The sequence below is a fragment of the Podarcis gaigeae genome (genome assembly GCF_964106915.1).
Source record: "Podarcis gaigeae genome assembly, chromosome: 1".
NCBI classification, from domain to species: domain Eukaryota; kingdom Metazoa; phylum Chordata; class Lepidosauria; order Squamata; family Lacertidae; genus Podarcis; species Podarcis gaigeae.
This window is the reverse complement of record NC_139678.1, coordinates 9,091,055-9,104,977: the sequence shown is the minus strand read 5'-3', so window position 1 is coordinate 9,104,977 and position 13,923 is coordinate 9,091,055. Positions and strand designations below refer to the sequence as shown.

At 43.8% G+C, this 13,923-nt stretch overlaps 1 protein-coding gene across 1 annotated transcript in view; it reads right to left on the bottom strand.

The window, feature by feature from the left end:
* MNAT1 (MNAT1 component of CDK activating kinase) overlaps positions 1–10,836 on the bottom strand; it is a 144,165-nt gene extending 133,329 nt beyond the window's left edge. Inside the window, exon 1 of the mRNA XM_083737633.1 lies at positions 10,643–10,836. Coding sequence (XP_083593759.1) covers positions 10,643–10,731 — 89 coding nt within the window. The 5' untranslated portion in view covers positions 10,732–10,836. The remainder of the gene's footprint in view (positions 1–10,642) is intronic.
* Positions 10,837–13,923: the final 3,087 nt, after the last annotated feature.

Here is a 13,923-nt window from a genome sequence, read left to right as displayed (position 1 = left end):
GAGCAGGTCAGGGAGCAGCGGAAAGGCGCAGCTGAGAGGCTGCTGCCATGGTCGCGCGTCACCTCTCCAGCTGGGAGAGGATCGCGGGGCTATGGCTTCTTTAGCCCCGCGCACGCTCTCCTGGCTGGAGAGGTGACGCGCGGCTATAGAGGCTCATGCTATAGCCACGCGTCACCTCTCCAGCCGGGCGAGGGTCGCAGGGCTATGGCGTCTTCGCTCCATAGGACGCACACACATTTCCCCTTCATTTTTGAAGGGGGAAAAGTGTGTCCTATAGAGCGAAAAATACGGTAAATGCTTTTAAAGAAAGAAAGAAAAGAACTGGGCTTATAGCAGTGGCAGAAAACCTCAGGCACAAGAGCGAAATGCAGCCCTCCAGGCCTCTCTATTCAAACCTGTAAGAATATCAGGGGGTTGTTGTTGTTTAGTCGTTTAGTCGTGTCCAACTCTTCGTGACCCCATGGACCAGAGCACGCCAGGCACTCCTGTCATCATGTCTTTGTCCCTGGAGTTTTCTTGGCAGGGATACTGGAGTGGCTTGCCGGTTCCTCCTCCAGGTGGACCACGTTTGGTCAAAACTCTCCACTATGACCTGTTCATCTTGGGTGCCCTGCTCAGCATAGTTCATAGCTTCTCTGAGTTATTCAAGCCCCTTTGCCACAGCAAGGAAGTGATCCAAGAAGGGAGTTACTCGAGAGCAATCAGGCAAATGCCTCCCTGGTTGGCTGTAAAGCCTCGTTATTGGTGCTAAAAACCCTTCACCATGCAGAGCGCCACTATTCCGTGGCCTGCTCATTCACTGGCAGAATCTGTGAGTGGGTGGTCCTTAAACCTTCCCCAGCAGAGTGGTTTCTTGATGCCCAGTCTGCGCTTCCGCTCTCTGCACAGAAGCCTACTGCACAAGGAGGGCATGGGTAACGGAGGACCTCTCTCCTCCCCACTTTGCCCAGGCAAGGTGTCCTGGCCCTGCCTCGCCTCCTCCGAGCCCTGAAGCTCCTCTCCACTGGAGGCATGGTTACTCTCCTCCGCTGAGGAGGTGCTGCTTCCCACGATCTTTGGGGGCTCTCTGTAATCCATCCGGTTTTTCCCCTCTCACCCCTGAGCCGATGGCAGTTCCCTGACAACACCCTTGTGCATTTTTGCCTTGCTGGCCTTGAACTCAAGCATGCCTGGATGCAGCAAAGCAGGTGTGAGAGTGTGGGTAGATCACACTTTTTCCCATCTTGTCAAGCACAGTCTACTCCAGCCTGGTGCCCTCCAGCTGTTCTAGACTAAACTCCCATCATCCACAACCTGCATGGCCAATGGTCAAGGATGACTGGGGCTGTAGTCTAAAACACCAAATATGCAGACTGAATTCTCCTCCAGCCCTATAGTAGGGTCTACTTGATGCAGTACGTCTTCTGGAACGGTTAAATACTCCACCCGAAGAGGGCTGAAAATAGTGGGAGAGTGCTGCAAGGCTCGGTTAACAGGCTGGTGCGAACATCAGTTTGGTGTAAAAAGAAAATGTTAAAGAATTATTTGAGAATGCAGTCTACGGCCTCATCCAATACCACATAGATTAAGCAGCCTTGTATGCTGCTTGAGCATCTTGGAGGAAGGACAAGATAAAAAAGTAATTTTAAAATTATAGTTTTGTTTTTTTAAAAAAAAAAAGTGTTCCACAATTAGGCAAGATCAGACAAGCCACAGGGATTAATTTGATCTGCACATTTTATGCAATCAGCAGAGTTCAGCAACTCTTGGATCAGAATTTAGTGTAGGATTTTGATTTTATCATTTAAAATAAAGAATTATTTCTGACAAGCTTTACGGATGTGGTGGACCGCCCTTCTTCTTCCTTTTTTTTTTTATAAATTTTCAAATACATAATAAACAATATACATACACAAAAAAGCCAGAGCAGATACACCAAAAAACAATATAGAAAGAAAGAAGTAAAAAATAATAATAAAAAAAGAAAAAAGAAAAGAATAAAACCAACCATTCAATACAATTTTTTAAATGACTAACTGGACTTCCTCACATCTCCTTTACCCTGCATTATTTATAATAAAAATATCAGCAAATTATTACCTTGTTTCATACCTTATTTTATACTTTCCAAATATTATACTTCTAAATTTAAGATAATTTTTATCAATTACTCATACCTTAAATTTAAACATAGTGTTGCCTTAAATTTCGACCTTTTCTTACTTATAACTTAATTTTCTATTTTACAAAATCTATTTGCTGGAACTGAAGTTTTCTAAATCGTGCAGATACTTAACATTCATACAACTTATATTGTTTTTGGAAATAGTCCTTAAACTTCTTCCAGTCCTCTTCCATTGTTTCTTCTCCCAAGTCTCGGATTTTGCCAGTCATTTCAGCTGATTCCATATAGTCCATCAATTGCGTCTGCCACTCTTCCAGTGTGGGCAAGTCTTGTGTCTTCCAATACTTTGCAATAAGTATTCTTGCTGCTGTTGTCGCATACATAAAGAAACTTCTGTCCTTCTTTGACACTTTCTGGCCGACAATGCCCAAGAGGAAGGCCTCCGGTTTCTTAACGAAGGTATATTTAAATACCTTTTTTAGTTCATTATAGATCATTTCCCAGAAGACCTTTACTCTTGGGCATGTCCACCAGAGGTGAAAGAATGTCCCCTCAGCCTCTCTACATTTCCAACATTTATTATCAGACAGGTGATATATTTTTGCAAGCTTGACTGGGGTCATGTACCACCTGTATATCATTTTCATAATATTCTCCTTCAAGGCATTACATGCCGTGAATTTTATTCCGGTGGTCCATAACCTTTCCCACCTTCTTCTTCCTCTTTGATATGGGAGGAAAAAAGGAACAGGTCCAATTTTTAACTGGTTGGTTTTTTAAATATTTCTCTATATATTTTACCCCATGTAAGAGATCTGGCCCCTGACTTGTAGAGACCATGTGGCACATTTTACAACCAACCATAAACCTCATTTCCACAGACCTGTTCAACACAACAGTCTTCACATTAATTAGATGTATTTTTTCCCCTTTGTGCAGTATTTCCTTTCCATTTTCTTTCTTTTTAGTGCCTGCAAGACAACTCATAAAGCTAAACTTTCCCAGCTAAGGTTCATTACAAGCAATGAAACTTAAGGAGGAAGTATTAAGAGATAAGCTTGTGATCTTCCCATAAAGCCAGCCTGGCAAGCACACACTCAGATGGGCAACCAGACGTTGTCATGCTCATACACAGTTTTTTCCCTCTTGGTTAAACACAAAGGACAAGAACCAACCAAAGTTTAAGGGCATTCAAGACCTACTGATTTAAACCGGAGAGACTCAAGCAAAAGCTCAGCTCTCCCACTGAGTGCTTAATTTCTACTCCGTCAGCTTTCCCCAGTCTACTTGCCTTGCAGGCAGCTTGGACTACAACTCCCACCAGTCTCAGCAAAAACAACGCTGGCTGGGGCAGATGGGAGCTGTAGTCCAAAGCATCTGGAGGGCAGCAGGTTGGCAAAGGCTGGGCCTGATAAGCTGAGTCCTAAAATTAAAGTGATGTACACAGAAAACTAGACAAAAAACCCAGTAAAAATGTACCATAAAACCGAACGCTACCTTAAAACGCATGCTGGAAAAATAAAGTTTATTCATGCACCTGAAGTTCAACAAAGAGGATGCCTGTCTAGGAGGGCGTTCCACAGGATTGGGCACACTAAGTGGATGCTAAGGTTGTGAACATGATCCGTGCGGGAGGCACGTTCGCAACCCGCAGCATTTGCAACCCGCAGCACCGCGTCTGCACACGCGCGGGTTGCAATTCAGCGCTTCTGCACATGCGCAAAGCATGATTTAGCACTTCTGCGCATGCACGAGCGCCGAAACCCAGAAGTAATCCATTCTGGTACTTGCGGGTTCGGCACGGTGCGCAACCCAAAAACACATAACCTGAAGCGTCTGTAACCCGAGGTATGACTGCACAATGACTGCGTATTCTTGCTGACCTTGTATTGAGCCACAAATAGGTAAGCATCTTCCCTGCCTGAGCTTGAAGCTGGTGAGGAAGGCACAGAAGGCCTATCCCCACAGCTGCACTGGTCCTTGGAAGAGACCCATGATGTCACAACCAGGACCTCAGCTCTACACATTGCGCATGTTTTTAATTTGAGGGAGCATCCAGTTATGAAGGTCCCCGCGTAGCCTACAAATTTTTAGTTGTGCCCAGGCTTGTGCTCAACACTGCCTGTGCATCTCTTGTAATGTGTTATTTTTGTAAATTTTCTGTTCTAGAGACTTCCTTGTCAAGCTCACCGGACGGTAGTTACCTGAGTCTTTTTCTCCTTTTTGAAGATGGGGACAACTTTTGCCCATCTCTAGTCTGTTCTCCAAGAATTCTCAAAGATAATAAACAAAGGCTATGAAATTACATCCATAAGCTCTTTTAGTACCCTTGGGTGCAGCTCATCAGGCCCTGGTGATTTAAATTCATTTAAAGTAGCTAGGTCCTCCCTTACTACCTCTTTTCCTATCTTGGGTTGCAGCTCCCTCCTTACATCATTAATTTTTTTATCACCAGATATAAAGTACAAAAGTAGTCCTGTTTCTATGAGCAAAGCTGCTAACATATTACCGGTGCCAAGAGAGAACCATTTATACTGCCAATAGGGTTTAAGCACTGTTCCTACTAGTGTTGAGATATAGTGTATTGCTAGCAGCCCTCTACTCTATAAAGAGACATAAAATTCCACACAACATTACACCTCAGGGCAATCATTGAAAGTAACCCCGGGCAGAATGCACTGTATTTTCAGACTTTGAAGGCATTCAATAGTAGTCAGGAGATACAAATTGCTTACAAACAAATTGGCTTTTTAAAAAATATAAATGTCTTTGGGAAGGACAATCTGGGCCTAATGAGAGACTTTCGAAACAATTGTGTCTGGTGTTTATTTGTTTCATTACTACAATAGGACAATTCCAAAGGACAATGTAAGACAAGTAGCGTTGACTTTGATTTAACCTGTTATAAATTGCTTTCATTTGATATTTGCTGATTGATTTTAAACCTGATTCAAGTAAAAAGATCAATCACATTAAATTGAAAAAGGGGGGGAAAGAGGTCCAAACTGAAAAGAGAGAGCTGGCCACCATTCATCTAAAGACACACCTCATATCTTTATTAGAGTTGGGCAACACATTTAGTCTGGGAATCTCTAGAAGACCATGAATAATCTGATTTTGCTCATGATAGATGAAGTACTACTGGCTTGAAACTCATCATCTGAAGAAGTGTGCATGCACACAAAAGCTTATACCCAGAACAAACTTTAGTTGGTCTCTAAGGTACTACTGGACAATTTTTTAATTTATTTCGACTTCTTGATCAAGACAGAATCCCACCTGGAGAATCCAAGTACAATTTAACAGCACACATCAAGTGAGACTCCTTCAGAAAAATTTTTATTCAAGGAATTCCCTGGAATAGTGTTGCCCAGAATGTTATTACTACAACTGCCATATGGGCTTTCAGTGATGGTGCTGTAATAAATAAGATGGTTGGAATATCAAGCAACAACTAAATCTTACTTTACTAATACATCCTCTTCTAATCTATCAAGGAGACATTGGCCTGGTTAACACATAATAACTTTAAGCCATTGTTTGTTTAGCTTAACTTTGGTTTGTCTCTATTGTTCCAGGCAGGAACCTTTCCAAGAAGACACCAGGGACTTAACTTGCGACCTTCTGCACATGAGGCATAAAAACATAAGACGAACATACCTTCACATGTGGTGGGAGTGTCCCAAAATCCAACTATTCTGGACAAAAGCCATACGAGAAATATGTAAAATAACCGAGCAGGTATTAGAAATCACCCCAGAATTAGCCCTACTAAACATCTTCCAAGACAACAATGCCCAGTTACACCACAAAGAACTCATAACCCACCTACTCTCAGCAGCCAGAAACATCATAACCAGACACTGGAGAGACCTGTCAGGAATAAGCATGGACCAATGGTACCAAATAGTATGGGAAACAGCCTTATTAGAAAAATGAACCAATAAACTGAAACTGACACGGGGACAAATAGTAGAAGACGCCTTCACCCCGGCCCAACAAGACAATGACATGACAAAAATCCACCAACAGTATACAAATCAATATGGCTAACCTGATCCAAAACACCCACCCACCCCACTCACACATGAAACCAAAGACCACCACAGCCAACCACAAATGAACAGCCACACCCTAGGCCAACCCCAACATCTCTCACCACCAAAGGAACACAAGTGAACAGCAGAGAATCTGCACAAGCAACACTGACACAAAACCCCACATATATTAAGTAAAATAGAAACATCACCACCCGACCCCACTCCCACCCATCTTCCCCCCTCCACCTCTTTCCCCTTATTCTTCCTAATGTCTCAACAAATGAAACTGATTTGGTTTTTAAAAAAATGTTACATGGAAAACAAATACGAGAGACATTGCACATACCTTTGTAAATCAAGAAAATATTTAATAAAAATACATTTTAAAAAAAATTCAGATGAATCCTGCTGGAAGAGGCCAAAGGCCCACCTAGCCCAGCATCCTGTTCTACCAGTCACCAGCCAAATGCCTGCAGGAAACCCACAAGCATGAGCAGAGTCCAACAGTCCTCTCCCCATTTGTGATTCTCAGCAAATGGTATTCAGAGGCATAATGCCTCTGACAGCCAAGGGAGATAATACAGCCATCATTTTTTTAAACAAAGATATTTATTAAAGTTTCAAAAATTATATCAAAACAAAACAACAATACAAACAAACACAAACAGAAACAAGTATAGTTTCAATCCCTTATTTTCTTGTAACTTACTTCCCCGACCTCCTCATACCTCCCTTTTCTGTATTCCAATTTCTAATTATTAATTCAGCAAATCCTCTCCCTTATTTTTCATTTAATTTTTAGCCTTTCTTTTCTTTTTACTTAATCATTACAGCTGAAAACCACTTAATTTCTAAACCAACGTCATTCTAACATTCATTAATTTTGCAATGTTTCCTAAGATAATCCTTAAATTTCTTCCAATCTTCTTCCGCCGTCTCTCTCCCCTGGTCTCGGATTCTGCCAGTCATTTCTGCCAGTCCCATATAGTCTATCACCTTCATCTGCCATTCTTCCAAGGTGGGTAGATCTTGTGAATACAGCCATCATTACCACTGAGTTCTGACCCTTCCCTAAAGACTGTGGCTCATAGCTAAGCAAGACACCCCATCATCCTTGTTTACAAAAACAACCAGCCAGAACTAACTGATAAAACTTGGCGAGATCACCTTACCCCTGCATGCGCTCACTCGACCACTTCAATCAGAACTGGCACGGCTACAAGCGCAGCCATGTAATATCTGCTCTGCACCTGTATGAACTCAACTGTTTTTAGCATGGCAACACCCCCACCTTGGAACTCCCTCCCTATTGATATCAAGTGTGGGAAGCCATCGCTGTGCTCTTCTCCGTGCCTAAATACAGCTCTTCTTTAGGCAAAGCCTACCCTTGTGCTTAGAAATGCTGGTGTGATTTTTTTTTTTAAAAAACTGTTTAGTATTTTATTATGACTATTCAATCTGTCTCCAGAGAAGAGTGGGCCATCAGGGTGAAGTCAACCCATTGGAGAGTTACAGTGCCTGCTATGGCTACGAAGAACAATATGAGAGAGACATGTTTCATGCCACTGAGGCAGATGAAGGCATCCAGTTTCGCTGTTACAGACGCACCATGGTGTTTTTTCTCTCTGCTATTACTATTAGTAGTATTTATGAAATTTCTATACTGCCTTCCATCTAGGATCACGGGACAGTTTACAATATAAAAGCACAAAAATGCATAACATAGTAACAAACAAAAACAATAAACCCCCTCACGTAGTTTAAAAGGCCATAGATTGTTTAGTTAGACAAAGGCCTGGGAGAAGAGGATGTTTTTCGCACCTAAAGATATGCAACAAAGGCTCCAGGCAAGCCTCCCTGGGGAAAGAATACCACAAGCAGGGAGCCACCACAGAAAAGGCCCATTCTCATGTTACCACCTTCCACAGAGTGGTGCCTCCGATGACTTCAGCGTCTGGGTCAGTTCAGTCCTTGAGGTATTACAGTCCTAAGCCATTTAATGCTTTATATATCAAAACAAACAAGATGAATTTTAACAGGGAGAAATGTAAAGTATTGCACTTGGGCAAAAAAATGAGAGGCACAAATACAAGATGGGGGACACCTGGCTTGAGAGCAGTACATGTGAAAAGGATCTAGGAGTCTTGGTTGACCACAAACTTGACATGAGCCAACAGTGTGACGCGGCAGCTAAAAAAGCCAATGCAATTCTGGGCTGCATCAATAGGAGTATAGCATCTAGATCAAGGGAAGTAATAGTGCCACTGTATTCTGCTCTGGTCAGACCTCACCTGGAGTACTGTGTCCAGTTCTGGGCACCACAGTTCAAGAAGGACACGGACAAACTGGAACGTGTCCAGAGGAGGGCAACCAAAATGGTCAAAGGCCTGGAAACGATGCCTTATGAGGAACGGCTAAGGGAGCTGGGCATGTTTAGCCTGGAGAAGAGGAGGTTAAGGAGTGATAAGATAGCCATGTTCAAATATATAAAAGGATGTCACATAGAGGAGGGAGAAAGGTTGTTTTCTGCTGCTCCAGAGAAGTGGACACGGAGCAATGGATCCAAACTACAAGAAAGAAGATTCCACCTAAACATTAGGAAGAACTTCCTGACAGTAAGAGCTGTTTGACAGTGGAATTTGCTGCCAAGGAGTGTGGTGGAGTCTCCTTCTTTGGAGGTCTTTAAGCAGAGGCTTGACAACCATATGTCAGGAGTGCTCTGATGGTGTTTCCTGCTTGGCAGGGGGTTGGACTCGATGGCCCTTGTGGTCTCTTCCAACACTCTGATTCTATGAAAACCAGCACTTTGAATTGGGCCTGGAAACTAACCGGCAGACAGTGCAATCTAGCCAGGACTGGTGTTCTATGCTCAAACCGCTTTGCCCAGGGAAGCAACCTCATTGCTGAATTCTGCACCAGCTGAAGTTTCCAAACCCACTTCACATGCAGTCCCACAAGTCACAGAGGTAAATAACTACAGTTTTTAGAAGACATCTGTCTAGGGATGTTTTTCATGTCTGATACTTTTTTATTATATTCTGTAAGCCACCCAGTGTGGCTGGGGCAAGCCAGTAAGGTGGGCAGGGTACAAATAATAAAACTATTATCATTGTTATCCTTATTGTGCTTTCATATTTGCTGGTAGCTGCTCAGAGCAGCTGGGGAAACCCAGTCTGGTGGGCATGGTACAAATAACAAAATCATTATTATTATTATTCTAATGCCTTGCAGTAATCTAGTCTACAGGTTTTTACCAGACCAGAGGCAGTTATTAATAGTAGCATTTTACTACCTGAACCGGAGGAGAGGCAACTATTAATTTTAGTACCTGCCTGTTGCGATTGTACGATTCCCCTTGGCTTTTTGCAAGGGGGTTTGGTGAGATGGCCTTTTGCGGTCCCTTCCATTCTATGCCTATATCTACCTATCTATCTATATCTATCTATATCTACATAAACAACACCACCTGCTTGTTGTGCTTGTACGATTCCCCTTGGCTTTTTAATAATAATAATAATAATAATAATAATAATAATAATATCTTTATTGTCATTGCCCCCTCTTGCAAGGGGGTTTGGTGAGATGGCCTTTTGTGGTCCCTTCCATTCTATGCCTATATCTATCTATCTAAAGTGGTACCTCAGGTTACATACGCTTCAGGTTACAGACTCCGCTAACCCAGAAATAGTGCTTCAGGTAAAGAACTTTGCTTCAGGATGAGAACAAAAATCATGCTCCGACGGCACTTTAGCCCATTAGCTAAAGTGGTGCTTCAGGTTAAGAACAGTTTCATGTTAAGAACAGACCTCCAGAACGAATTAAGTACTTAACCCGAGGTAAAGGTAAAGGAGACCCTTGACCATTAGGTCCAGTCATGGCCGACTCTGGGGTTGCGGCGCTCATCTCTTTTTATTGGCCGAGTGAGCCAGCATACAGCTTCAGGGTCATGTGACCAGCATACCCCAAGGTACCACTGTATATATCTATATCTATCATCTATCTATCTATCTATCTATCTATCTATATCTATATAAACAACAATACCTGCTTGTTGCGATTGTACAATTCCCCTTGGCTTTTTGCAAGGGGGTTTGGTAATATGGCCTTTTGCGGTCCCCTCCATTCTATGCCTATATCTATCTATCTATCTATCTATAGCTAGCTATCTATCTATCTATCTATCTATCTATCTCTATCTCTCTATATATAAACAACAACACCCCAGAATATGTTATATATATTTGTGTGTGCGTGTGTTTGTATACACACACACACAGATAGATAGATATATATATATATATCGAAAGCAAATATATATATATATATATATATTTTACAATATTATAGCATTTATATAAAATGGGATCTCTCTCTGTGTGTATACACACATATACATACATGCACACATATACACAGCCCATTTTACGCAGCAGCTAACAGGCAAGGATTACTGCCGCCCCAAGCAACTCGCCCCCCCCCCCAGGCCAGCAGCACTTACAGCGTGTGGCCGCAGACGTTGACCATGAGCTTGAGGGAGGGGTTCCTGTACTTGGTGGTCTTGCAGCGGGGGCAGCCCTGGTCGTCCATGGCGGCCGGGGCTCCCTTCCTCCTCCTGGCGCTGCAGCTACTCCTCGCCGAGGCTCAGCATCGCCTGGCAACTCCGGCCAGCGGCGTCCCTCCGCAAACAACGTCCGGGCGGCTCCGAAGCCTCGGGAACGAAAGTTCCGCCTGGCAGAGGGCGCGGGGCGGGGGAAGGAAAGCCGCGCCGCACAGAGAGCCCGACGGCTGACTTCTTTGAATTGTAGACTTGGAGGTTGTGATGGGCAGTTGTCTTTCCACAAGGTCCCAGGCTGATGCCAAAATCCAGCACCGCCTGAGCTGTGCGAGTGCGGCTTTATTGAAGTGCAGAGTGTCTGAGGAGTGGGACCTTCGCAGGGAAACCAAAATGCTTCTTTACAAAGCTATTTGTCCTACCAACCTTACTGTGTGCTTGTGAAACATGGGCAACTTATAAACGCCATCTCCAACTCCTTGAAAGATTCCATCAATGGCCATAGCTGTCAACGTTTCCCTTTTTTTAAGGGAAATTCCCTTATTCCAAATAGGAATCCTCGTAAGAAAAGGGAAAAGTTGACAGCTATGTCAGTGGCATCTCCGGAAAATTTTACACATCACTTGGGAATACGGCCGAACTAATTCCAGTGTACTGGAAGAAACAAAGATCACCAGAGTTGAAGCAATGATTCTTCAACATCAACTTCGTTGGACTGGTCATGTTGTGTGGATGCCTGATCATCGTCTTCCAAAGCAACTACTCTATTCCGAACTTAAGAATGGAAAGCGTAATGCTGGTGGTCAACAAAAGAGGTTTAAATACTGTCTCAAGGCATTTTTTTAAAAATGTAGTATAAACACCAACAATTGGGAAACACTGGCCTGCGAGCCCTCCAGTTTTCATGGGCTTTGAAGACACTTGAACTCAGGACGCAAGGGAGAAACGTGCTAAGAGGAAGGCACGCTTGGCAAATCCTCACCGTGATCAACTCCCACCCAGAAACCTATGTCCCCACTGTGGAAGGACGTGTGGATCCAGAATTGGCCTCCACAGTCACTTACAGTCACTTACAGATTCATTGTTAAAACCGTGTTTATGGAAGACAATATTACTCGGCTACGAGTGATCGCCAAAAAAGAAGAGACTTGGAGGGGGGCAGCCAGGATTTATTGGGGGGGTGGAGGAAGGATACCCACCTGTCATCATGGGCGTAGCCAAGGAGGGGCAGCTTCTAAATCCATCAGAATCCATGAAATACATATTTAAGAAATCGAGACAGCAAACTTTTTTTTTTTTAGAAAGGAATGGGTGTGGTTTATTGAGTATTCGCAAAACAAACCTGGAAACAGATTAAGACAGGGTTCTTGTAACAACCTGCAGGTTGATATTGGAGATCTATATTAGAAGAGACGCATAAAAGAATGAGTTAAGACAGTTAGGAGTAGGCAGGAAAGGGTAAAAATGAATGTAAGGAACCGCAGAAAAAGGGGGAAGGGAGTCGAAACGGAAAATGTTAAAACTTGGTAAATTAATTGTGGCAATGTATAAAAAGGGACGCGGGTGGCGCTATGGGTTAAACCACAGAGCCTAGGGCTTGCCGATCAGAAGGTTGGTGGTTTGAATCCCCACAACGGGATGAGCTCCCGTTGCTCGGTCCCTGCTCCTGCCAACCTAGCAGTTCAAAAGCACATCAAGTGCAAGTAGATAAATAGAAAGGTAAACAGCGTTTCCGTGCGCTACTCTGGTTCGCCAGAAGCGACTTAATCATGCTGGCCACATGATCCACAAGCTGTACGCTGGCCAGTAAAGCAAGATAAGCGCCGCAACCCCAGAGTCGGTCACGACTGGACCTAATGGTCAGGGGTCACTTTACCTTTACCTATATAAATGAAAATTGTAAATAAAAATTTAAAAAATACAAATACATACAAATCTGAGGTTCGGTCCCCCCTCCCAACAAAAATCAATGCAAATAAATACAAAGCTGAGGTTCTGTCCCCCCCCCCCAAACAAAAATAATGGCAACACCCACACCTGTCATCTTCCTCTGGCTGTATCAAGCAGATTCAGAATGAAATGTCTCAACAACAGTTGCTTTAAAATTATTTCTCAGAGAAATCTGTCAAAATCTTTCTACAATTTCTACTTTTAGTTAAGTATTTTTTTTATTGGACTAGATTGGGGTGGCATGACTACGCCCCACACACCATTTTAGCTTTCAGACTGCAGAAGGCCATGCAGGTCTCTGCCCCGAGGTGCTTCCAATCTGCCTTTGCGTTGCAGAAGGCAATGTGGCTCCTGCGAGGGGACCTCGGCCTTACTCAGGTGTAAGCCCGGGCTATTTTAAATACGGCTTGCTTCCCAGGTTGCAGCATGGTCCTCCTGCCTACTGGGAAGCATATCCTGTTTAATTCAAGGAGGCTTGCTCTCAGGGAAGCCAGGGTTGGCACTGCATCTTTAGCGTACGTAGGGTCCCACTGCCTAATTCAAAAGCACTTACTCCCCTTTGTCGTAACGTTGCATACCCTCCAACACTGCTCGGATGAAAATAGGGACATATAATAAGAATAATAATGAAGTACTGTATAAAAAGTTAAAGGTACCCCTGCCCGTACGGGCCAGTCGTGTCCGACTCTGGGGTTGCGTGCTCATCTCGCTCTAGAGGCCGTGAGCCGGCGCCGTCCAAATAAACTTCCGGGTCACGTGGCCAGCGTGACAAAGCTGCAGCTGGCCAGCCTGCAGCAGCGCAGCACACGGAAACGCCGTTTACCTTCCCGCTATAAAGCGGTCCTTATTTATCTGCTTGCACTTAGAGGTGCTTTCGATCTACTAGGTGGGCAGGAGCTGGGACCGAACAACGGGAGCTCACCCCGCTGCGGGGATTCGAACCACCGACCATGTGATCGGCAAGTCCTAGGCACTGAGGTTTTACCCTCAGCACCACCCGCGTCGAAGTACTGTATATAAATATTTAACATACTCGTACTTTTAAATGTATAAATATGTGGATGTTTAAAGCTCACATACCTGGGAAGGGGTGTAGCTCTTCAGTGGTCGAGGATCTGCAGAAGATCTCAGGTTCAATCTCATCTTATCTCCAGGCCTGATGGTGTGTCTGTGAGCCACTTTGGAAGACAATCGTTCTCCAGCGGGAGAAAGTTAGAAGTACTTGCTTAGTTTTCCCACTAGGATCAAAGAATTGTGCAGTATGTTCGGTGGAGCTT